The 24845-nt window shown below is 39.1% G+C and overlaps 3 protein-coding genes across 4 annotated transcripts; 1 reads left to right on the forward strand and 2 right to left on the reverse strand.

Annotated features, from left to right (window-relative positions):
• The first annotated feature begins 1409 nt into the window (after window positions 1–1409).
• LOC102706858 (ankyrin repeat-containing protein At5g02620-like) lies at window positions 1410–6623 on the forward strand. Its single transcript, XM_040526430.1, has 3 exons — window positions 1410–1913; window positions 4998–5280; window positions 5375–6623. Exons 1-3 carry the CDS (start codon window positions 1491–1493, stop codon window positions 6463–6465), a joined length of 1797 nt encoding a protein of 598 aa, XP_040382364.1. The 5' UTR covers window positions 1410–1490; the 3' UTR covers window positions 6466–6623.
• Window positions 6624–7215: 592 nt separating this feature from the next.
• LOC102714572 (DDT domain-containing protein DDR4-like) lies at window positions 7216–13569 on the reverse strand. The gene is made up of 12 exons (XM_006658300.3): window positions 13142–13569; window positions 12885–12995; window positions 12317–12403; window positions 12187–12224; window positions 12010–12091; window positions 10855–10961; window positions 10578–10752; window positions 9697–9789; window positions 9482–9605; window positions 8903–8945; window positions 8604–8795; window positions 7216–8520 (listed from the first exon to the last, which is right to left on the reverse strand). The coding sequence occupies exons 1-12, from the start codon at window positions 13511–13513 to the stop codon at window positions 7731–7733; spliced, it is 2214 nt and encodes a 737-aa protein (XP_006658363.2). The 5' UTR covers window positions 13514–13569; the 3' UTR covers window positions 7216–7730.
• A 3960-nt stretch (window positions 13570–17529) lies between these two features.
• On the reverse strand, window positions 17530–21155 carry LOC102714846 (transcription factor BHLH094-like). Of its 2 annotated transcripts, none has more exons than XM_040526132.1 (6): window positions 20755–21155; window positions 19639–19842; window positions 19370–19435; window positions 19159–19227; window positions 19004–19075; window positions 17530–17739 (listed from the first exon to the last, which is right to left on the reverse strand). In XM_040526132.1, exons 1-6 carry the CDS (start codon window positions 20977–20979, stop codon window positions 17662–17664), a joined length of 714 nt encoding a protein of 237 aa, XP_040382066.1. In that variant the 5' UTR covers window positions 20980–21155; the 3' UTR covers window positions 17530–17661. The 2 variants fall into 2 exon arrangements, with proteins under 2 accessions (XP_040382066.1, XP_006658364.2); XM_006658301.3 differs by lacking the exon at window positions 17530–17739 and adding an exon at window positions 17967–18375 and having other exon boundaries at window positions 20755–21139.
• Between the last annotated feature and the right edge of the window lie 3690 nt (window positions 21156–24845).

A 24845-nucleotide genomic window follows, 5' to 3' on the forward strand; every position in this document is an offset into this window, starting at 1 on the left:
CTAATATAAATTCTAAAGATAAAGATAAAATCCTAGAGATATATAATAGAATATTTATCTTGTACTCCAAATTTCTATCTCATATGTACGCTATAAATAGACCCGTGAGGGTTAGTGCAATATACAACAGATCATAGATTTCTCTCATCTAATATTTTCCACACTCTGGTGTAATTTAGTTTTAGAATCATGTTTGACCAAATCACTCCTGTTACTCAGTCCTTGAATAGGTTATTCACCATTTCCAAATTGCTGAAGCACAATTGACAAAGTTAGTTATTTGGCAAGCTTCACAGTTGTAGGTGGTCTGAAGTCCATAGCCTGTTTTGCAGAAGCAGCCATGCCAGAAACTTGCATTTGGATGGTGCCCAAGTTTGGCAAATCAGGGATGCATCTTGCGATTGTATTATTCCATCAAATCGTGCCATGTACCATGATTTCACTGTGTACTTCCCTGAGGTTGTCAGCTTCCATGTGATGGTATCATGTGTTCCTCCCCACAATGAGTTTTTTTTACCATCCAACGGTACCGTGCGGTATCAAGGCGGTACCGAATATTGGTCGCTGGATCTGGCCTGATCGAACGACGCGTATTGTTTGGTATGGCACGGTACCAAAAATATCCATGGCGCGGTACCAGCCGGTCTACTTGGTTGTAAGGGTATAATTGTAACTTTGCGTATGCTAGATGGATCAGGAGGGATGGATCGGGGCTGTATGCTCACTCGAATCCTAAAATTGGTTGCCTTGCCTTTCGTCGCCGCCACCACCGTGTTTCTGCGCCAGCGTAGATGGAGGATGAGCCGGCGGTGGAGAAGGCCCTTCGGCGGACGACGCGGACGAGGATGAGCCAGCGGTGGGGTGCTTGCGGCGGGAGAGGCGTCGCCGGAGGTGGCGGTGGGTGAGGAGCGACGAAGGATGACGCGGAGGATGGGACGGGGGTAAGGGTTGAGCGGCAGAGGCTTAGGTAGATGCAGAGACGGAAACAAGGGGTTAGGGTTGGTCAGTGTTGGACGACGGCGGAGACAGAGCCGGTCTGCGAAAGGATCGCGTGGTGACGATAACTTGAGGACGCATGTTGTGGAAGGACCGAGTTAATTTCTTCTCTCCCCATCCTACCCATACAAGAATGAATGGCTAGACGTGTACTGGTACCTGTACCAACCGGTACTCTTTGCTGGAGCATAAAGATACTTAATCTCCACTTAAAAAAAAAGTAGACTTCAATAGTAAGTACAGCCAGAATTTCTCATAGATCCAAAGTAAAAGTAGGGTGTACTGGCATCAATCCATTGCAGACTAAACAATGGCCAGTAAAGCAGCCATGGCAGCAGCTGGAGACAGAAAGGCTATTCTCATGAAGCATTTAGCACAATTGGTTTAGCAAGCAAAGCACCAGCTACCTTGCAGCACAGGGTATAGCTAGGGCACAGCCCAGGAAAAGAATCACAGAATCAACTAGTACTAATACATTACTAGTACTAATACTCATGCATGATCGCCATTGTCGCATGCATCCATCCATCAACCTCCATCTCCATCATCGTTCACAGAGAAGACACACCAAGAGAGAGAAAGGAGGTAGTGTTGAGTGTAGTCTAGAGAGAGAGATGGATCCAAGGCTGCACAAGGCGGCGGTGCAGGGGAGCAGGAAGATGCTGGAGGAGCTGATGAAGAAGGACCCCAAGATCCTCGGCTCCAGGACGCCGCAGGGGAACACGGCGCTCCACATCGCCGCGGGCTTCGGCCACGCCGCCTTCGCGCGGGCGGCCCTCGCCGCGAGCGACGGCGAGCTCGCCGCCGCCACGAACGTCGACGGCGACACGCCGCTGCACGTGGCGGCCAGGGCAGGGCAGATGGCCGTCGCCGAGCTGCTCATCGATGCCATTGCTAAACCACCATGCCCGCCGGAGGTCCGTCCGTCTTGAATTTTCCTCCCCTTGCCGCCACGTGCAGAAAAATCAGACATCATGCTTATATAAGGAAATACCGAAATCAGAGATCCTATAGGTGTTAATGTAAAATTAAATACCTATTAGATACTCTCAACGTGTTATAATAGATGACATCGTTAATTTTTAAATGTAAATTTGACCATCCATCTTATACAAAAATTATCTTTATATACACCAAAATATAGTTATAATTAAAATATGATTAATAACAAATCCAATCAATCAATCAATATATATATATGTGGTAATTACGTAAGTTTAATGAGATGAACGGTCAAATATATATGAAAAGTCAACAACGACATCAATTAACATGCGAAGGAATATTTAATGTATCGGGCAAATATAAAGTTATATACATTAGTTTTAAATTACTCCGTTCATCCCAAAATAAACGATCATTTTGATAAAAATGGTTATAAAGAAAGAAATTGGAGTAAATAGAGACATACATAATTATTGCATATATTTTCATCACTAAAAACGTAAATTGATAGGGGTATGACTATGAAAGTTACTTTACTTGAGTGTTAATTTGTCTATTAGTGAAAGTAGTTACTTATTTGGGACAGAGTAAGTACAAAGTATGGCATCTTAATACTTTTCCACACCTAAACACCGTGAAATCGTTCATTGAATGTATATTTACCTTTAAACTAATTAATTCTTGGTTCACTGATGTTGATTAGTGATTGGTAACAATATAGTTACATCAAAGAACGATATTACGGTAACTGAGAATGTACCACTATATATATTGTGCTCGTTCGATTTACGGAGAAAACGGATAATTAATGTTTCTAGGAATTAATTTCTAAGTACCATTCAACAACGAAGTATATGAAAATTTTCTTCCTACAAGTTATAGGCTAGGAAGACATAAGGAATTTTGCATCTAGTTAGACCTTTTAGAAAATAAAATTCCATAGGGATAGAAGTATATAGTCCGTCACCATTTTTCTATTTATCGGACTGAAAATCCTGTAATTGAGCAAAACCCTTACTTAAGGAATTTTTTCTATCCGTAAAATAGTATCTCAAGTTAATGTAAAAACTCGGTATCTCTATATATAACTATCTATGTCAAAGTACTAAGATTTTACATAAAAAAACTGATAACTTGAAGTATTCTCCCAAGAACCAGCTGTAACCAGCTGTAAATCTTCCCATATTCATCGAAGTACATAAAATATGCTTATATAAGGAAATACCGAAATTAGATATCCTACAGGTGTTAATGTAAAATTTAGTACCTATTAAATAATATTCCCGACGCATTATAATAGATGACATCGTTAACATTTTAGCATAAATTTGACCATCCATCCTACGCAAAAAAATGTGTTTATATACACGAAAATGTTAGTTATAATTAAAATATAGTTTAATAACAAATCCAATCAATCCATATATATATATATATATATAAATGATAATTATATACGTATTGAATGAGACGAACGATCAAATATATACGAAAAAATCAACAACATCCATTAAAATATGGAGGAATAATTAATGTATCGGGCATATATTAGATTATATATGGTAGTTTACATTACTCCGTTCATCGGGAAATAAGCGATCATTTTGATAAAAATGGTTACAATGAAAGAAATTGGAGTAAATAAAGACATGCATAAGTATTGCATATATTTTCATCACTAAAAAGGTAAATTGGTAGGGGTATGAAAATTATTTTACTTGAGTATTAATGTAGTGAAAGTAATTACATAGAGGAAGTAAAAGTATGGAATCTTAATTCTTTTCCATTCGTAAACACCCTAAAATCACTCATTGAATATATACCTTTGAACTAATTAATTCTTGTTTACCTGATGTTGATTAGTGATTGGTACTAATATAGTTACATCAAAGAACGATGTTACGGTAACTGATCGAGAATATACCACTATTTAGTGCTCGTTCGATTTATGGAGAAAACGGAGAATTAAAGTTTCTAGGAATTGATTTCTAAGTACTATTCAACAAGGAAGTACATGAAAATTTACAAAAAAAAATAAAATAAAGAACATTTCTTCCTACAAGTTATAGGCTAGGAACACAAGGAATTTTGTATCCAGTTAGAACTTTTAGAAAATTCCATAGGGATAGTAGTATATAGTCATTCACCATTTCTCTATTTATCTGACTGGAAATCCTGTAAATTGAGCAATACCCTTACTTAAGGGATTTATTTCTATCCGTAAAATAGTATCTAAGTTCATATGGTAATAACTCGGTATCACTATATATAACTAAGATAAAAATCTAAAAAATGGCATTAACAAACATCTAAGTCTGAAAAATATCGTTGGTTGTGCGAGTTTTACGAAATACTATTATACAAACGACTTCGTTTGAAAAATGTCATCACCATTAGGGTTCAATTTGTCCATAACATTATTTATATTATAGCACTTAGCAAAGAAATATTGACAAAACTCTAATGGTGATAGCAATTTTTAGACAAATTCGTTTATACGATAGCATTTTGTAAAACTCATACTCGTCATGGTATTTTTTTTAGAATTAAGTGATTGTCAATGATATTCGTTAGATTTTCTCTATAAGTAATTATCACAAGGCACTAAGATTTTACATAAAAAAAATCTGATACCTTTAAAGTATTTTCTCAACATGTAAATCTTCTTATTTCATCGGATTACATAAAATATACGCATAAAAAGTGAAAAGTTTTCTACAACTACTTGATTTGATGCGACTGAAAAAAATTTAAATAATACTACCTCCGTTTCCGTAATATAAGTTGTTTGACTTTTTTCCAATGTTTTACCATTCGTCTTATTCAAAAATTTAGTATAAACATAAAAAATAATAAGTTGTGCTTAAAGTTCTTTTGATAATAAAATAAGTCACAAACAAAATAAATGATATCCTCCTAAATTTTTTAAATAAGATAAATGATCAAATATTTTAAGAAAAAATCAAACACCTTTGCGTTATTGAACGTAAGGCACTAAATATCTAGAATTGTAGATCCATGCATGACGACAGAGATGCACGAATGAACGAACGCAGGAGGGCCCCCTGGTGATGGTGAACAAGGGGAGGAACACGCCGCTGCACGAGGCGGTGAGGCAGCGGCGGAGCACGGTGGCGCTCCGGCTGCTGGAGGCGGAGCCCAACTGCAGCCACATGCCCAACAACGAGATGCAGACGCCGCTGCACATCGCCGCCCGCGAGGGCCTCGCCGACGTCGTCGACAAGATCCTCGAGAAGCCATGGGTCCCCGAGAAGTTCGTCAGCGCCGACAGCGTCAGTGGCACCTTCCTCCACCAGGCCGTCCTCGGCGGCCACACCCGTAAGAAAAAAAAAAAGAGACAAATTTTTGCATGTTTGGAAGAAAATTTGGATTCATTTCGTGTCATGGTTTGAGAGAATTTGCGTGTGTGTAGGGGTGGTGGATATATTGCTGAGGAAGAAGGAGGCGGATCTGATCGACCTGACGGACGACGCCGGCAACACGGCGCTGCACTTCGCGGCGCAGAAGAACGACAAGATGATGGTGAGGATGCTGCTGAAGCAAAGGGCGGAGCTGGCGCACCGGCGGAACGGCCGGCAGCAGTCGGCGCTGCACGTCGCGGCGTACTACGGGTCGACGGTGGCGGCGACGGAGCTGCTGCGGCACAGCCCCGACGCGGCGGAGATGCTGGACAGGGACGGCCGGAACGCCTTCCACGTCGCGGTGCTGAGCGGCAAGGTGGACGCGCTCCGGTGCCTCCTGAAGCGCGTCCGCCCGGAGGAGGTGGTCAACAAGAGGGACAACGCCGGCGACACGCCGCTGCACCTCGCCGCGAAGATGTCGCGCGTCAAGTCGGCGCTGATGCTGCTCAAGGACGCCCGCGTCGACCCCTGCCTCCTCAACGGCGACGGCCACTCCGCGCGCAGCGTCGTCGAGGAGCGCGTCGCCGCCGGCGAGATGGACGCCTACGTGGTCTACCTCTGGGAGAAGCTCAAGAAGTACGAGGCGCTCCGGTGCAAGAACCAGCAGCTGCCGCCGGTGGCGACGTACCAGTCGCTGCGCAGCCGCCGGCCGGGCTCCGGCAACGACGACTACTTCGAGCTCAGCGTCGGGACCTACACCCTCGTGGCCACCCTCATCGCCACCGTCACCTTCGCCGCCACCTTCACCATGCCCGGCGGCTACAACCAGACCACCGGCCTCGCCATCCACGCCGACCGCGCGGCGTTCAAGATCTTCGTCGTCTCCAACACCGTCGCCATGTGCAGCTCCATCGTCGTCGTCTTCTGCTTCATCTGGGCGTGGAGGGACCCCGTCAAGTTCAAGCTCGACCAGCTCACGTGGGGCCACAGGCTCACCGTCGTCGCCTGCCTCGCCATGATCGTCTCCCTCATGACCTCCGTCTACCTCACCCTCCTGCCCAACGACCGGTGGCCGGCGTACCTCGTCATCGCCATCGGCGCCTGCACTCCGGCCGTCGTTATCCTCATACTCGGCAAGGAGGTCTTCTACGTGCCATTGTGACCAAATTCTCACGAGCAATTAATTATTCTCCGCATATTTGTGCACTTCTTTATTAATTTACTACTTTGTAATTAACTAATTGTATCATCAGCTGCTAATTAATTGCAGTTGATAATACTCTTTTTCTCCTTGATATGGGAGTATTTTGCTTGCTGACTGTTTTCTCACATCCTTTGTACTAAGTGGGATTGTTTCCTGATGAAATTGAGCAATGAGAAATATTTGTATAAAATCCTTGATAATCTGTGTGTTTATGTGCTCCGTCGGTTTCATATTATAAGATTTTCTAGTCTTACCTAAATTCATTCATTGATGAAGATATATAATTTATACATGTAAATTCATTAGCATTCATATAAATCTACACAATACTAAAAAATTTTACATTGCGAAAAATTTTACATTGCGAAATAGAGAGGAATCAATATTAGAGGGAAATTACAGATCCTTTTGAAACAAGGTAATTTCACAGGAATACTACAGGAAAACATTTAGTTCATGTACGAATAAGAAAAGCAAAAACTGCCTAGTTCCAAAAGAGGCCTAGATGGAAGCTCCAAATGTGGCGTGAAGAAAAAGGGGATCTCTGCAAGTCCTTGGTAAAACCACTCTTCTGCAAAGGCAATTTCCAGAACAAAAGGAACCCTTGCTGGAGAATCCAACTGGCATAGTAGTATCAGGTCATCAACTGCACACAGATATACCAAACTAATCAGGTTGACACATAGATACAGAAACTACAGGCCTTGCTTAGACTTAAAAAAGAACTACATTCTACAAGTGGGATATAACCGAAGAAATGCCGAGAAGAGGAGCACTTTAGTGTATTACAAGTTTCCACCATATGAATGTTGCAAGAATATCTGAACAACAGTATCGTGCCTAGGGATAAATAAATGGAGGCTACAAGTTTGTATCTGGCAGCAACACAGCATCAATCAGTCTGGACATAATACAACAGTGACTGATGCGCGCCCTTCGTGTAGTGTACACAGTAGAATGCAAAACTCCCTTTGGATGGCCTCCAAGTATCAAACAGCACTCTGTTACATTCGAAGAAGCTCTTCCGCCGCAACCTCGGTGGAACCTCGCCTGTTTTCTCACTGTAAATTGATGTACCAGCAATCATCTAAAACTGTCCAGATATTGCTGAGTCATCTCATTAGCAGACCATTGATCTGTGGCAATGGCCCATAACTTCACGCAATTACACCTTGCTCCAAGTAGCACCTACTAACACTCGATTGTATTACAAAACTTATGTCCTAACTGTTATCAATATCCTCGTCTTTCATACTCAGGCTTGGACCGTCGTCAAAGCCACCGCCAGGTGCAAGCTCATTTAGATCTAGAAATGTTCTCCCTACAGTTCCAATCTCTCTACCAGGAGATTCCATTTTTTCCACAGGCTGCAGGGGTGGCGGGGGAGGTGGCTGCGGCTGTTCCTCCTGCTCTTCTTTATTTGCCAACACTACATGATCCTCGTCCATTTTATTGTCATTGCTATTGTCCTTTTGTTCGTCAGGGCCATCATCGTCATCTTCCCCTTGCTCTTGACTCGATGTCGAGAGTTCCATATCGTTTTCTGCATCAAAACCCGCATCAGGATCTGATGCATCGGATTTTCCTTCCTTTCCTGCCTCTGTGTCTGAGTCCGAATAATCATACTGTTGATAATTAATTCGTTGACGAGAAGAACGTTTGCTGCGCCTAAGACCTGTTTGGATTTCATCAACAGATCTAAGCTTGGCCCCTCGCCGGCCACGAGTTTGCAGTTTCTTGTGCCGTTGCGGCTCCTCTAAGTCCTCACTGGTACTCAAAGAATACTCATCTTCCTCATCATCATCATCTTCTTCAGCATCTTCTTCTAACCTGAACTCCTCATCCTCTTCAGAAGCACTTGATGTCTTCTGCTGTTTGCGAGTTCTCAGATATTCCTCATCATAGACTGCCTCTCCCATAATTTCATCATCACTGTCAAAGTTTGGGTCAATATCTGAGACAGCCTCAACAAAGTCCCGCGTGTATCTCTGAGATCTTCTCCTCCGGCGGTTGCTACAACACAAACCATGGAAGGTCATAAACCCATATATTCCAATGAGGCAAGTGCTAAATACCAAATGCTATGAAAGATGTACCTCCGATCAAGTGCCTCACTTTCTTCTTCACCATCACTATCTCTGTAGTCATCCGACTTTGAAGAATTTCCATCATATTCATTGTTAGTCGGTGAGAGACCATTGACCTTGCCATTGCTCGATGCCTCTGGTCTTGGTGTAAGGATCCTTTTGTTGGCCGGAGCAGCAGGCTCACCTGAGTTTTCTCCTTTCCTGCACATTATGGGGCACATAAGTATGCTAAACTGTTGGTGTCTCTAAATATTTCATTATTATTATTCCCAGTGAAAATTACTGAGCAATAGAGGCAATCCACCTACTTTGTTATTTTTATGGCCTCACTTATTGAGCGATCATATTCATCTGCATGATAGGTAGAGTCAGTTAACTTATGTAATGAAATTGAGACAATATACTCCAGTTGTCATAAACATGAACGGTGGAATGAAAGATAGTGGAAAAAATGTAAGATGTGGAAGCTTAGATTAGTTCCATCACATGGTACTGGCTTTCAATTAGCGACCTTTACGTAAGCTATAGCTTTTATTTCATAGGTTTACTGAATCTATGTTGGCTGATTCAATCTACATTCCCAGGAGTTATGTTATCATTGTTTCACTAGTCTGTTGCTGAGAATAAACAAGACTTCATTGACATATAGAAATGCCTAGGAAACAAAACAGTGAGCAAGTGACATAGGTCACCTGGATATCTAACTTGTGAAAGAAATAAATTAAGTTTAATAACTGAGGCATTTGCCACGAAGCGTTGCTGTTAACAAAATCAAAACAAAGAAAAAAAAAACAAAGTAGCATCCAAAGAACCACACTAATTGTATTTCCATCCTAGGATATCTTTGTAACTATACCAAGGATCAGTCTTGGACTCTTGGTGCTTACCGAAAGTGTATGTTACGGGCTTTCTGTCACGAAGAGACCGACCAGTGGTAAATCCATCTGGAGCCAAGAAACTATCAATGAGGAGGGCTTCTCTTTGTTGCTTTTTTAGCAACCTCTCCTTCTTCTGCAATAAGAAAATTAGGCGTAATTAACAAGCTTGAAACAACTTTCACTGGCAAAACAAATGCATCAGGCTGGGTTAACGCGCTACTTACTTTATGTATCTTTTCAATATCTGGAAGATATTCAATCTTCAACTTCTTGCCAAGGTTGGCCTCTGACCTGTTCCGACTTGAAAAGAGTTTTTCCTAAACAAGAAAAAGATAAAGAAGTATCTAATATCATTACATGTCCCTACACTTGCACAATATGAGCAAAAGATTAACAATGGGTAACAGTCCAAAGTAGCTTTAGTTGAATAGTTAATACCAGCATCGTTCCAAATGATATCTGTTCTGCCCCAAGTTCAGACAGCTATATTGCACGTTATTTAGGTACTAATTTATTGGATGGAGAACACTATTAAGTGGACCTGGTTACATCACTACCTAGCATCAACATACTTCTGAAAACACGTGATCAGATCGTTGGACACTAGATGGTAGCACAGTATGGCAGATGTCTAGCAAGGTTTCAAAAGCAGGTTATCAACCTAACTAAGTTATCACAGACAACCAGATTTTACCTGAATAAACATGGGAGTTCCAATTTCTTTAATTCAAATACCAGTAAATTCCCTACCAGATTTTTAAAAAATTAAATTCGACAGGGTTTCATAATTTAAATTTGGAATTATATGGTTAAACTTAAACTCTTATGGCTTGTTTGCAGGTAACCAGTTCAAGGCAACGGAGCACTAACCACCTAGATTTTTTAAACCAGGTTACAAGAGCCCCACGCAGGTTCAATCATATCAGATATTCATATTATATAAGACACTGATGCATTTACCCTTGCCTCGTTTTTTTCCAATAATGATGCCCATTTTATACTTGAGGATACAAAGTGTTTTACCCTTATCCAAAGGCAAGTCTTCAGGACAAATACTACTTGACAACTCACTCTGTGCGACACATATGAGGAACTCGAAACTTACTGCAACATCATCAAACTCGTCAAAGTTGGATGCGACAGTTTCCCACTGATAGGACACAACGGGAGGAGTTAGAGCCCTTTTTCCTCTAGATCTCTTTCCTGGCTCTTTCTTCGCCAATTCCACTCGTCTAATTTCACGATATAATCTATGCCCAAGAATTGGATCATCTTCATACCTGTTCTGAAAGTCTTGATCAGCATCTCCTTACTGTAATCAGAACATACAATTTCCAGGACAGTTTCCATTCAAAATAGAAGCTAGGGGAAAAAACACCCACCAGTAGGAGATTCCATAGGGATCCCCCCCTATTCGTTCTTTCCGGAAGGTAGAAAGGTCATAGCCATGTTTTAGGGAACTATCAATGAAGTTCCGGATATCCTCTTGCTGCAAAATATGTGCTTAACAATCAGTTATCTGGTCAAACTCATGCAGCTCAAAACCAAAGTTGCTAATGTTTCCAGATATATCCAAACCGGCAACAATTCCCATGTCTCGTGCAGATACCACACCCATTATTTTTTACTTTTTGTTTAGGACACTAACAGTCTCAAACCCACATGTTTGATTATTACCATTTCTAGTCATATATTCATGAAAATATTTACATGAAAGTATTTTTATGAAGATATATTGATGTTATTTTCCCAAATGAAATGTTAATATTTGTGCATATATTACGATTTCAAGGTTATTGAACACATTCTAATGCCTCTCCATTTTGTTTAAATGTTTGATTGCCCAAGAGAACATGCAAATTATGTGTTTGCTGTCAATCATGTATTTTTCTTAAACCTTAAGGAGTCAATATTGTTTTTCCACTATGAAGCATCATGGCTAGTGCAGAACCCTCTCCTCTACAGCTGCACAAGGAGAAATGGACAAGAGGCAATATCCTACACCTATACATAAAAGAGGAAGCATGTCTTTAAATAAAAATCTAAAATTTTAGATCAGTAGTACAGTAGTAGTTAACCCTTGTGCAGAATGCAGCAATGTACACCAGTGGAAAGTAATGCAGCTTTCCTTTTCAACAGATTCTTTGTTTAGCAACACTGCATTTTTAACTTTTGGCAAGTTAATATGCAGGAATAGACAAAAAGGTATTGATTACTCCCCCTTAATAAATTGATGAAGAATTTCCTTTGTATAGGATTACAAATGTTTATTTGAATTAAAGTTTTTCTTCCAATAAATTATGCAAAAGTGGATGAAATACTGGTCATCATATTGGCGCTTTCAACATTCTACAGAGATACGCTTTCCAATGTAACAAACTAATGATAATGGTGGAGCATAATTTAAAATGCCAGTCATGATTAGGACAGATCCATGAAAGAATGTGGTATAATGGATAACAAGATACAAATGATGAGGCATGAGACAGTTTTTCAGAAGAATATCAACAATAGTTATAAGGTTCTACAGTGTGTACCTCGACACGTATATCGCATATCGCTTTCAAGATAACTAATCGAGTTGCCGGCTCTAGAACCTTGTAAGCTTCAATTTCAGCTCTGTGAAAGATGAAATCATTGGAAAATAATGTTGGGAAGATAATATAAATTTGTAGCATGAGATTAAACAAGGATTTCTTGTGAGCTGAACTAACCCGTGCGATGCAATTATTGGGATATCACCTTCTGCAACCTGCAGTTCAGACAGTTAATGCCTCACCAATTGAATGGAATCTACAGCCATCATTTATCAAAGTGTTTGCAACATGGAAATCAGTTATATACCCAATGCCACCAATCCTTTAGTTTCCTACATAGGACGGTCACCCAAGTTCCACGCCCCATAGCCATGCGGGTTACTGGAGGAATTGACTGGATGTGCAACAAAAATCATGAGATTCCATGGAGATTTCCGCATAGTACATTTTTGTTTGATCATAAAATATGTACTAACACAAATGCATAACGGCTGATATCTCTAACTGAATAGCTATTGTGTAAGCAGGCATCAAAAAAGATGTTATGAAACATGATGAAATACAAATATACCGACAAATGTCAATGAGGTCTATTCAAGTTACAGCAGAGTAAGCATAAACCCAATAAAATTATGCAGCTGATATAATAGCTATAACAGGCAGCAGCACTAAACCTCAATATCACAAAGCACGCAAGCGTACGAACAAAAAATGAACAGATTTTACTTCTTCCAAGTTGCAAGCACAAGGTCACATATTTTATTCTGTCTTCAGTATTTAACCAATGAACCAAGTGCCACTAGAACGGCACAGATTATTCAAGCATATAGAGGTAGCAGCAAATTTGAGCTGAGCTGAACAGCTCGAGGACTCACCTTCAGGAGCGGCATATGCACATCATCTAGAGTACTATTGGGAGTGATGAGCGCCTCCTCGAGGTCCTCCGCCGAGAAATCCCCCGTGATGTTCAGCAAAGGCCGGAACACCTGCAGCCACGAAAACAGTGCAACAGTCGAATGAAACCCTAACCCTAGCTTCGAAAAGCTCAACCTAAGCAGCCGAGCTGCCGGACACGGTGGCGGGAGTGCGGGACCAGCTAGAGCGAGACCACAGAAGAGGGCATGGCACGCACGTGGAGGAAGTTGAGCACGGAGGCGAGCTCCCACATGCAGCGGAGCCGCCACCGGGGCAGCTCGGCGGGCGCCTCGGGCTCCGACACGAGCGGCGTCACCACGCGGCATTGCGGCGGCTCCTCCGCGCCGCCGCCCACCGCCGCCGCCGCCGCCGCCGCGGCGCGCCGGCGCGGCCGCTCCGGCGGCGGCGGGGGGGCGGGCTTCGGCTTGCTGTTGCACGCCCGCGGCAGCCGCATCTTCCTCGGCGCCGGCGCCTCCGCGGGCGGCTCCTCCGCCGGGGCCTCCTCCCGCTCCTCCCCCTCCTGCTGGGGCGGTGGGGGTGGGGAGGAGGAGGGGGCGTCCCCGCCGCCGACCGCGTCGGCGCCGGGCATGGGGGGACCAGATCGGGGATCTGCGTGGGGGGGAGGGCTAGGGTTTGGGGCGGAGGCGGCCATGGGGGAGGGTAAAAGTGGGATTCGGCGTCGGGGTGGAGAGGAGAAGGGGAGGGGAGGGAGGCGAGGCGAGGAGGAGGGGCAGAAGGGTAAATTTTTCGTCGTGGGGAAGAAGCGTCAACGTGGAAAGCAAGGGCGTCCGGGAGTCCGGACCGGACTCGGGGCGGCAACGGCCGTGTCCCCTCCGGTCTGGTAGCCCCAGCCCCAAGACAAATCGCGGTAAATTGTCGAAAGAGCTATTTGCTTCCAGGCTTAATTATAAAATAAATTTAAAACATCACGTCAAGTTTTTAAAAACATCACGTCAAGTTTTTAAACATACATTTAAAGTATTAAACGCAGTCTAATTATAAAATAAATTTCAGATTTCGCCTTTAAACCACGAGACGAAACTTTTAAGTGTAAGTAATTCGTCATTAGTACATGTTGTTTATTGTAGCACTTATGGCTAATCATATCCTAGTTAGGCTCAAAAGATTCGTCTCACGATTTCTCCCATAAATATATAATTAGTTTTAATGTTTATGTATATTTAATGTTTTATTTAGGTATTAAAAGATTCGACGTGATGTTTTTGGAACTAAACAACACCCCAGTTTATCCATAGTTAATTTATACAGTAACTATCTACAAACTATATAATACTATGCCCCATATATTATACACACATTATATCTTAGAGTCCGTGCTGTAGGTGGTTACAAATTTGTAGTTTACTGTTCTTCTCTCTCCTCTTATCTTCTTAAAATATATCTATAACTAGTTTATAATTTGTTACTGTATCTACTCTAACCCCATGGTCAGTTTGCTTTTAATCTGTCCACAGTAAAATATAAGTATTTTTTGGTTTATTTAATATAAAATATAGATTAATACTAAAAAAAATAATATCCTTTAGGTCGTGTCGCGCCAGAAAACGTAGCAGAGGATTAACATGTCATTAATTAATTATTACTATAAAATTTTAAAAATAAATTGATATGATTTTTAAAGTAATTTTTCTATTTTTTAAAAAAATACACCATTTAATAATTTGAGAAATATGTGTGCGGAAAAAAACAATGTTACCAATCAAGATGGACGAACGTAGCTTTAATAGTGAGTAATGGATAAGGGTAGGAGGATTGTTGGGGGATAATATAGAAAAATACTTAAATAAGAAGTGACTGATGGGATAAATAGTACCATAAATAGTGTTAAAAATGAATATTTTAGGACAAGATTTATAAATACTTTTTGAGACGAATAGAGTGATAAGCATAAAAGCGACAACAAGTTATATAAGTTGACTCTAAAAATTATCATGTTATAATTATTCCTATGTGGATAGAGAGAAAATAGAGAAGAAATGTGGGTTACATATTTACAACCAGCTAGACTCAAGTCAATGTATGTATATGAGAGATAGACATATATTAATAATGTGGTATATATTTGTGTGAAAATATAGACATAAAAATTTTAGAGCTAGCAGATATCTTCTATTGATCTTTCTCTAAGTGCATTAAGAAATAATAAATAATTTGTGAGTAAAAATTTTATATATGTGTTCGAAGCTATTTAAAAGAAAGGCTAATAATAAATTATGATAAAAATAACCCAAAATCAACTCTAACTTTGATATTCTTTTGAGTTATAAGCATCAGCATAAATAAAAATACAGAGGCTGGCTTATTCGAGCGAGCAAATAGCATACGGACGAGTAATCATAATCATACAACAATTTTATGTTTATAGTAATATTAATATATTGAAACTTTTTATTGTTCTAGATGTATACGAAAACGCTCTAATTGGGGGTAGATAACGAGCCAGCTCGGCTCGGCTCAGTTAGCTCGTTAAGATAACGAGCTAGCTCGGTTTGACTCGTTATCATAATGAGCTAAAAATCCAGTTCGGGTCGGCTCATTATAAAGTTCGACCTGGCTCGTTAGCCTTGCGAGCCATGTATAAAAAGTTAACCTAAACAATTTTTAATAGGTTATACAAGCAAATTTTCAGTTCAAACATGCAAATCATATGAAATTGTATCTAAATATTAAAGTTTGAAACAACAAATCACATAGTGAACTTATGAAGTACTGAACACATACATTCCCGAGTGGAATCCATGAACGATGGCGAATCGCATGTCATTGGTTTAACTTGTTAGGCTCGCGAATAGCTCACGAGCTATCTCGTTATCTCGAACGACTTAAAATGCTAGCTCAGCTTGTTAGAAAAATAAAACGAGCCGAGCCGAGCCGAGTTTATCATGAGTCGAGCGAGCTAATGTGCCACGAGCTTTCTGTACACCCCTAACTCTAGTATAAAAAAATCATTGTATTTGTACTATGCCATTATACTCCTAAATCATACTTTTGTTGCTAACTCGTATGTTGGAAGGATTGGTTAATCGTCGTTTGATGCAAACCATTTGAGACAAGCATTAATGAGGTTCACTTACTGCAAGTAACTGTTTTAATTGGAAGATAATAACACCATGATGTTTGGATTAAAACTAATTTTTGTCATGTTAGCATATATAGACGTTTGATTTAATACCAATTTTTATCGTACTAGTACAGATTCTACAATGTCAATTTTTGTAGTATAAATTGTACTATATCAAAATAATTATTGTAGTTATAAATATTGGTAGGGTAGAAATTGGTTTCAATTCAAACATACACATGACATGATCATGAATTTAGTTAATTACTCACATAGTTATGAATATTTAATGTTTGTGATAGGATTTAACTAAACTTTTTCAAGCATATTTTGCTTAGTTCTTTGGCCGCGTTCGGCATGAGGGTGTAAGTTAACCTACCCGGCGCGAAAAATATAGTAATAGATTAGTATATGATTAATTAATTTTTAATTATTAAAAAATAAAAATAGATTAATATGATCTTTTAAAATAACTTTTCTATAGAAAATTTTTATAAAATATATACCGTTTCGCAGTTCAGGAAACGTACGTGCAAAAAAACGAGAAAGATAAGTTAATTTATCAGTCTAGCCGAACACGGCATTTGTATGTCATCTTTTTCTATAGGGAATCAGTGGAGACGTGGAACAACATAGATTGTCCATGGTTGCAAGGGATGATGTGATGGAGAAGAAGACTTTGTCAAATTTGATAGTATTTTTCTTTGTTGGCATGTTTTTTCTACACTTATTATTGTTGTCCTTAACATAATTTATTAGATATAAGATGCTTAGGTCGTCTTTGGTAAAGAGAGAAAAAAAATGAATGTTGGTTCATAGGGCGGGGATAACGGAAAAACTGCCCCAGAATCACATATGCAACTCTCAGCTTCTGAGCTGCAAAGTGGCAACACAGCTAAAAGCATCAGTCTAGGCCTCTAGGGATCTTGGACCTGCAGCTCGGTACATCGAGATTTACAGGATCATTGATCGTTTTTTTCAGAAAAACAAATGCATATTTGTAAATAAAAAATAATTTATAAATAAAACATTTATAAATATGTTCTTAATTATCTAAATGAAGACGACAAAGTAAATTGCGATTAAAAACCTAAAATTAACTTCAAAATAAAGATTGAAATTTTAGATTTTAGCTTATAAGCAAAAATGAAAACATGAGGCCGATGGACTGATCATGAGCATAACATCGTTGCTAAGGTGGTGTTTGGGACAAGGGATTTATTTTTAGTCTCTTGTCCCATCGAATGTTTGAACGCTTACTATAAATATTAAACGTAATAAATATTAAACGTAGTCTATTAGTAAAACTCATTTATAATCTTAAACTAATTCGCGAGACGAATCTATTGAGCCTAATTAATCCATGATTAACCTATATGATGCTACAGTAAACATGCTCTAATTATGAATTAATTAGGTTTAAAAAATTTGTCTCGCGGATTACCACTCATTTGTGAAATTAGTTTTTTTATTAGTTTATGTTTAATACTTTAAATTAGTGTCCAAACATCCGATGCGACATGGAACTAAAAAGTTTAGCTCCATTAGGAAATTCAGACATTGGATCCATCATGGCTGTCGCTTCCGCTGAATTCCCATCAGGGAAAACTGGTGCAGCACCAGCGAAAATGACATGTACTGATGCCCATTTCATTCTAGTCAAAAAGGAAACCAATATGGAGAAAAGAGAACAACTTTGCAATCCTGTCACTCTTTTGATCCTTCTGATGAACCTGACAGAGAAATTTTATTTTCTTAAGAAACCTGACAGAAAACTTAGGTAGTTAGGTATCGAATATTCATGCGCAACTCACACAATAAAACCAAAAGCATATAGGACATATTCCGAAAAATTGACAAGCCAGTCCTTGCAAAGACATGGTGTTCCCGCAAGGAAACGTGAAAATGGCAGCATCTCGTGCAATTGAAGGCTCAAGCTATGCAGAACTGCAGACAACAATTTTTTTTCATCTCATCATGTTCTTTTCCCCTTCAAATCTGAGCTACAAGCGAAGCAGATAGACTGTCGAGTGTCGACAGATCATGAGGAGTGTATCTATGGCATCATGGACCAAATTAGGAACAAAAAATAACTTGGTGACATGACAATGTGAAAAAAAATTAAACCTACAAATTTTGTTCAAAGAAAAAAAAAACTAGGAGCACAGACTTGATCAGTCGGGTGCTCTTTATTGGCCACTACAAGGAATTGTGTTTTATGGCTTTGCTTGTTTTATTCATGTCACTCTTTCATAAGCATTGCCAATCTGCATATGAAGCCATTCTGATGTCGAGCCCTGTGCATATTCCCTCGGTGTTTGTGGATCAAATGTCAAACCAGCAGCTGTGTTATACGTCTGAGAACCAAACTGCACGATCATAGGCACTAGTTATTCCTTTCTAACGTTATATAACATTATAAAACCTCCATCAGGAGGAAGAGATGCTATATAAACAATACGTTGTGTGAGCTAGAGAGGAGTCAGAGATGATTTGTATGTAGAGATATTATTCATCACTGTTAGCAAAGATCCAGTAACTTAGCAATATGTTTAAAAATTTTATGCATTATTTTGTATGCTGAAAGTTATATTTCTGTGCAAAACAAGATTCCTGTGTAATTTTCTATGCAAAGTTTCTAACTGAAACATTAGTACCTAAAAAATACTGAAGCCATTTGTTTCCAAAGGACGGTATTTGTTACTTTTCAGTTAGAAACTCTGCATGGATGCATTTAGAGCTGAGGGATGAAAAATTGGCCTAAATAATGAGTTTAAGGATGAAAAATAGACTTAATCCATAACATTTTAAGTTTTTTCATGTCCACTGACTTGAGCACAGTGTAGAGAGCATAAATAAAAATTCAGGAAACAAATACAGATTGAAGGAATAAAATAACAAGTTCATCAGATCAATTGGAGATATTAAGATCTGAAGCTGAGATAATAATCAAGAATCTCTAAAGGTCAATAAACAGTTGTTTAAGATTAAACTTACATCTTTAGATGGAAAGTCAACAATTCCATTATTCATATGACTATTAACTGCTTCAAGCTTCATGGACAAAAACTGCAGAAACAGTTGAATTAGGTGCTTATAAACATATGACTAGAAGACAATTCTATGCAAGGCACGATTGAGAAAATGCATACCTCAACTTGATGCTGTAAAGACTGGATGTAATTTATTATTTCATCAAGGACTGATGCTTTCCCAATAACCTGAGAAATTGAAAATAAATATTATAAAAGAGAATCATTTACTTGGAAAAAGAGTTTTGAAGAGAACAAAGGGCATTATAACCACTTTTAACATCCTATAACTACATGAAAACATAAAAACATAAATGCATTGAAAGGGCACCTTATTGCATCCAGGGACAAGATCTTGGAGAACTTTCATACGTTCGCTTATCTTCTCTCGCCGTGCCTGTCAATAAACAAATGTTAAGCTGATGCAATTACCAAGTTATTATGCACATTCCACCTTTAGCAATATCTGAAAATTACATTTTATGTGACGAGTTGGTGGTCACTCTGTTATAATCTTGTGAGATAAGATTACAGTTTGTATAGTTAAAATGAAAAATGAATACTGAAAATTCAGGGCACAAGTATTGTATAAGAGCCTACCCGCTCCGCAAGGCTATGACTGTCAGTTGCTTGACCTCTTCTTGCCCTCACATGAATGTAGTCTTGTTTTGGTAGCTCCGGTGGTGTAGCATTTTTACCAGCGGCCTTACTGCTGTTTCCTGAACCAGTTCCAGCTTCTGTACTTAAATTATCATTATTATCACTATATTTCATTGGCTTCAAACGTTTTGCTTCTTGAGCAACCTGGAAAGTAGGTTAATGACTTTCAGTTGATTCACCATCCAGGTAGATAGTCAATGAATTATAAACACAAGTATCCACATATATCATCTACACTGAAACACCTATAATTTTACTCTACATCTTTAAAATACAAATGAAATTCAACCATAAATACAAAATGGTGGATTTATGAGGTGCACATAATTCAAGGTTAAGCATCACTAATTTGAAGGTCAACTACACGTTATCATAATGAACAGAAACAGCATCAATATCACATATAATCCCGAAATCATTTTGATGATATGTGACTAAACCAAGGAACACTTGAACACTCTGGCAAATCTCGTATTCTCGTGTGCGACAACTAACAATGTTTGAACTACCCAAGGTCTGATGGTACCGTCAATATTTGGCACCTTTGGAATATGCAAAAGCTCCAGCAGACCAGCACCAACAAGAAATTCATACTCCAGCAGTCCAACTGTTATGTTACAGCTTCATAAAATTAGCAACATCCTAGACTAACCCTACACTACACATCATCTGAGCCCCAAATGAACTAGCGTGCCTGCATATCTGAATTCCCACTCTGCAACAGCAAGGCATTGACCTGGATGCAGCATATGCAAGAATTCAGCATTTCACAGTTGCTGATCCTTCTTGGGCATGGGCTTGCCTTTCGGAGGTCTGCCGATTTGGGCTAATCAGGTATGCACTGCTGAAGCTAAGTGTCACCACGAGACGCGACTACCGTGCTACAGTAGCAGCAGCGCAGCGCATGTGCATCCACATGGACGAGCAGATCGCAGCGGGGAAAGGGCCATCAAAAACCACGATTTCGCAGGTTCCCCCCGGCTAACCCAGCCCCCCAAACACACCAAACCTACACGGATCGCGCCCAATGCGGCGCCGAGCGCCGCGCGGCCTTACCGAGTCGTGCCCGCCGCCGCCGGAGGTGGAGACGATCTTCGACGAGTCGTCCTCAGCCGCCGCGTCGCGCCGCGGCCTCCTGCGTCCGCTCCCTCCGCCAGGGCCAACGCGGATTCCGCTGCCCTGGCCGGTGACGACCGACGACGCCTCGAGGGCGGCGGCAGCGAGCTGGGGGTGGTGATGCGGCCGCCAGAGCTCTGCGGCGAGCGAGAGGGCCGGGTCCATGCGCCCGCCGCTGCAGAGCAGCAGCCGGGGCGGGGAGGGGCAGGGGCCTAGGGTTTTGCGGGATCTCGCGCGCGTGCGGGCGGCGTCCGGCCGGATCGGGAGACGCGGCGGCGGCGGCGGCGAAGCGCCCGGGGAGAGGAGCTTCTGGTGACTAGTGAGAGTGAGAGAAGAAAAAATAGTATAAAAATGGTGGTGCTTTCGGACTTGAAAATAGTATAAAAATAGCGACCCAAAATTTGAATTTTTAGTTCTAAACTTAAAGTTGATTTTAAATTTTTTAATTATATTTTATTTTAAACTTTAGTTTTTAATTAATCAAAATGTGTATATAAAAATTATTTATAAATAAATTACTTTTTTTACAGATACGTTTGACTTTTTAAAAAACCAAACAAGCACCCTTGGGTGGGGTTGGCCCATTAGTTTAATGGGTTCGACTGGTTTAAACTTTAGGGTGGGTTTAGATTCCAAAAAATTTTTGTAATAAATGTCACTCAGACGTTTGACCAGATATTGAAAGAGGTTTTCAGACCCCAAATAAAAAAACGAATTATAGGTTTCGCCAAGAAACTGTGATATGTATTTTTTTAGCCTAATTAATCTATCATTAGCACATATAGGTTATTCTAGCACTTATGGCTAATCACGTGCTAATTAGACTCAAAAGATTTGTCTTACAATTTTATCCATAACTATGTAATTAGTTTTAATGTTCATATATATTTAATGTTCTATTTAGACGTCCAAAGATTCGTTAAGACATTGAATATGGCCTAAACAGACAAACGGAAAATGGGAAAAAGGGACAGGTGAATTGCACGCTTGGATCTACAGCATTGCACCCTGCTACCTATTGCTCACACAGTATGTCTCCACTCTAGGTAACCTATAGTTTTAATCTCGAAGACTTCAAAAATAAAATAGTGCTACCAACACTTTTGTTTAAATGATGTTGGTTAGTTTAATCGAGGATGGAGAGAGTAAATCCTCAAAAATTCAATTTAATCTCACCGTGTACTCTTTCTACACTTTATAATATAGTAGTACTAACTAATACTAGTAACAATATTGATTGAGTTTGTATCAAACTTTGACCACTATTATGGATTTACGAATACTTCAAACTGTACACTACTATTTTATGAAAGTACTTCATTTGATGGCATTAAATTTTGGGTCTACATTTGATCATTCGTTTTATTAAAGAAAATTATTATTCTTAATTATTTATTATGATTCAATTTATTACTAAAGACTCTTTGAGTAATGACTTATAATTTTACATATTTATATAAAAAATTTAAATGAAAGGAATAATTAAACATAGATAAAAATCAATGACGTTAAATAAAAAACGAAAGAAGTACATAGTTCGTAGCATGAAGGTTGTGGTCTTTTGATGGAGGATAAAATATTATAAATGATAAAATTAAAAATATATCATACAAAGGTTAGATGATAAACTTATGTGTGTGTATATATATATATGATGTATCATTTAGCAGTTTAAAAAATATATAGATAAAACATGAGAAAAAATAATCTGCTAAAAAAGATGAGAAGATGAACATGAAGAGGGTGATTGTCTGACTTTTTTAGACATCATATTTGTAAATAGGAAATTATTTTCTAAAAAATTTTATATATGTGTTTTTAGATAATCTAAAAGTGACGGCTAAAAAATAAACTACGATGAAAAAAAAGATAAGGTAAAAATAAAAGAAGAAGACGACGAAAGCTTGAAGAGTACGTTGTTGTCGTTGGCTAAACTATATAGCCGACATGCCGTCCAATCTGGAGCACGGGTGCCCCTGTTGGTCTCTCTATCAAGCGGCCGTGCACGGGAAGCATGCATTCATGCATATGAATATATTTCCCAGTTGTCTCTGTTTGACCGAGGCCGCGTTCGATAAGGAGGGAGAAGTTAACTTAACTGACACGGAAAACGTAGTTATAGATTAGTATATGATTAATTAATTATTAATTATTAAAAAAATATAAAATAGACTAATATGATTTTTTAAAGCAATTTTTCTATAATTTTTTTAAAAAAATATATCGTTTAGCAGTTTGATAATCGTGTGCGTGAAAAACGAGAGACAAGATAACTTATCCGTGCGGTCAAAAGTGGCCTGAGAGACTGTACCTCCTGCAGGTTGCATGTCCCGCGCCAGGGTTCCTTCTACCAGAGTGACGGCAAAATGTAAATAAAACTGATAAGGTTGATACAAAGATTTAATCTAGCGTGGCTATCATGTTATTATTATTATTCCCTCTAATCCATATTATAACACTTTCTAGATTTATCTAAGTTTATCTATATATCAAAATATATATGTTTGTATATATGTTTTAGATTGATTGGATAAGACCAATAAATCTTATAATATAAAACGGAGCTAGTGTTTATTGCTCTTACGTCCAAACCTTGTCTTACACCAGCAACCGACGAACAAGTACGCGAGATCCAACTGGCTGACAAGTAGTTACCCAACAGTTGCAAAAACCCTCTTCTCTTTCCCTCTTCCTGTAGTCTCCATATCTAATCATGAGTTAATGCCCGTTCGTTTTCTACGTAGATTTTGGATTTTCGTGGATGTCCTCCTGACCTCGACGCTGCCTAAGCTTTAGCAAGCACTTGTTTTGATCTGTGCCTTGACATGTCTTGAGGTAGCATGGTCTATCCTTCATTAGAGCATGACTAACGGCTCATCTAAATTTGGTCATCTATATCTTCCTTTGGATGATTATCTAAAACACTTTAATTCTTTATATCCCTTTGTACTCCAGCAGATCATCTATATATGACATGCTCTATATCTATTTGGAGGATTGGAGAGAACATCTAAATATAGAGTTTCTCTTTCCTAATATGGATGACATCCAAAATTAGATGGTGAGATAGCTGTTCTGTTGGAGTTCAACTTTTACTCTTCATCCTCTATTTCTAGCATGGAGGAAGGGATGGATGAGCTGTTGGGGATGCTCTTAGGTACTCAATCCCTAGGCTCTTCATTAACCAGGTCATCAAATCTAGATGCCCGAACTTAAGGCAGTGTTTAGTCAACCTTTCTTTGTAAGCTTTATTACTTGTCAGGCATCCAGTGTGAACTAAACACACTAATTTTCAGGATGCCAAATGAAGCAAGGGTTATTTATCCAAAGACTACAGACAGGATGTACCGTTTTTTCTCGGGTGTACCTTACGATATCAACCAAACAACCCCTTATATCCTTGAATAGCTATCTGAAAGAAATATAATCTAATCAACCAAAAATCCATGACAAATGAATAAATGATATATAATTAGGTGTTGTTATCTTATCGAAGGCAGGTGCTTTTAGGCTAAGAGTGCATTACTATTACTACTATCGATAATGGATCATTTAATTAAAATATTTTAAAATTGAAAAAGGCGCTCTAATTAGTGAATTATAAGGAAGGATTTTTAAGGCAATATATTCATGTTAGACGAAAACAGAGTGTGTCATTAGCACCTAATTAATTAGTATTAGCTATTATAAACTAGAAATTTTGACTTATTTAATTTTTAAAGAAAAATCTACATAAAAGTTCCTGCGTAAAAACACACCATGTAGCAGTGTAAAAACATGTTATCGCAAAAACCGAGGAAACATCCATTCAAACCTCCCGAAACGAACTGTGGTCGCTGGCTGGCCGGATTTTTCCTGGCTCATATTTTAACTTTTTCAAGAAAAAACAAACAATATATTTATAAATAAAAGTTATAAATAAAATTTTTATATGTATATTATTAACGATCTAAAAACTGAAAAATAAACTATAATAAAAATAGAAATCCTAAAATAAACTTTAAATTTAAGATTAAAAATTTAAATATTAA

Source organism: Oryza brachyantha, chromosome 7 (genome assembly GCF_000231095.2).
Source record: "Oryza brachyantha chromosome 7, ObraRS2, whole genome shotgun sequence".
Lineage (NCBI taxonomy): Eukaryota > Viridiplantae > Streptophyta > Magnoliopsida > Poales > Poaceae > Oryza > Oryza brachyantha.

Excerpts from the sequence above, each read along its gene's own strand:
- LOC102706858 (XM_040526430.1), top strand. The coding sequence starts at position 1,491 with ATGCATGATCGCCATTGTCGCATGCATCCATCCATCAACCTCCATCTC. Across the intron at positions 1,914-4,997 it reads AACCACCATGCCCGCCGGAG|GAGGGCCCCCTGGTGATGGT; the intron begins GTCCGTCCGTCT and ends GAACGAACGCAG. Across the intron at positions 5,281-5,374 it reads CGTCCTCGGCGGCCACACCC|GGGTGGTGGATATATTGCTG; the intron begins GTAAGAAAAAAA and ends GCGTGTGTGTAG.
- LOC102714572 (XM_006658300.3), bottom strand. The coding sequence starts at position 13,513 with ATGCCCGGCGCCGACGCGGTCGGCGGCGGGGACGCCCCCTCCTCCTCC. Across the intron at positions 12,225-12,316 it reads TAAAGGATTGGTGGCATTGG|GTTGCAGAAGGTGATATCCC; the intron begins GTATATAACTGA and ends TCTGAACTGCAG. Across the intron at positions 9,790-10,577 it reads ACGAGTTTGATGATGTTGCA|GAAAAACTCTTTTCAAGTCG; the intron begins GTAAGTTTCGAG and ends TTTCTTGTTTAG.
- LOC102714846 (XM_006658301.3), bottom strand. The coding sequence starts at position 20,979 with ATGGACCCGGCCCTCTCGCTCGCCGCAGAGCTCTGGCGGCCGCATCAC. Across the intron at positions 19,436-19,638 it reads GTCATAGCCTTGCGGAGCGG|GCACGGCGAGAGAAGATAAG; the intron begins GTAGGCTCTTAT and ends GTTTATTGACAG. Across the intron at positions 19,228-19,369 it reads TTGTCCCTGGATGCAATAAG|GTTATTGGGAAAGCATCAGT; the intron begins GTGCCCTTTCAA and ends TCAATTTCTCAG.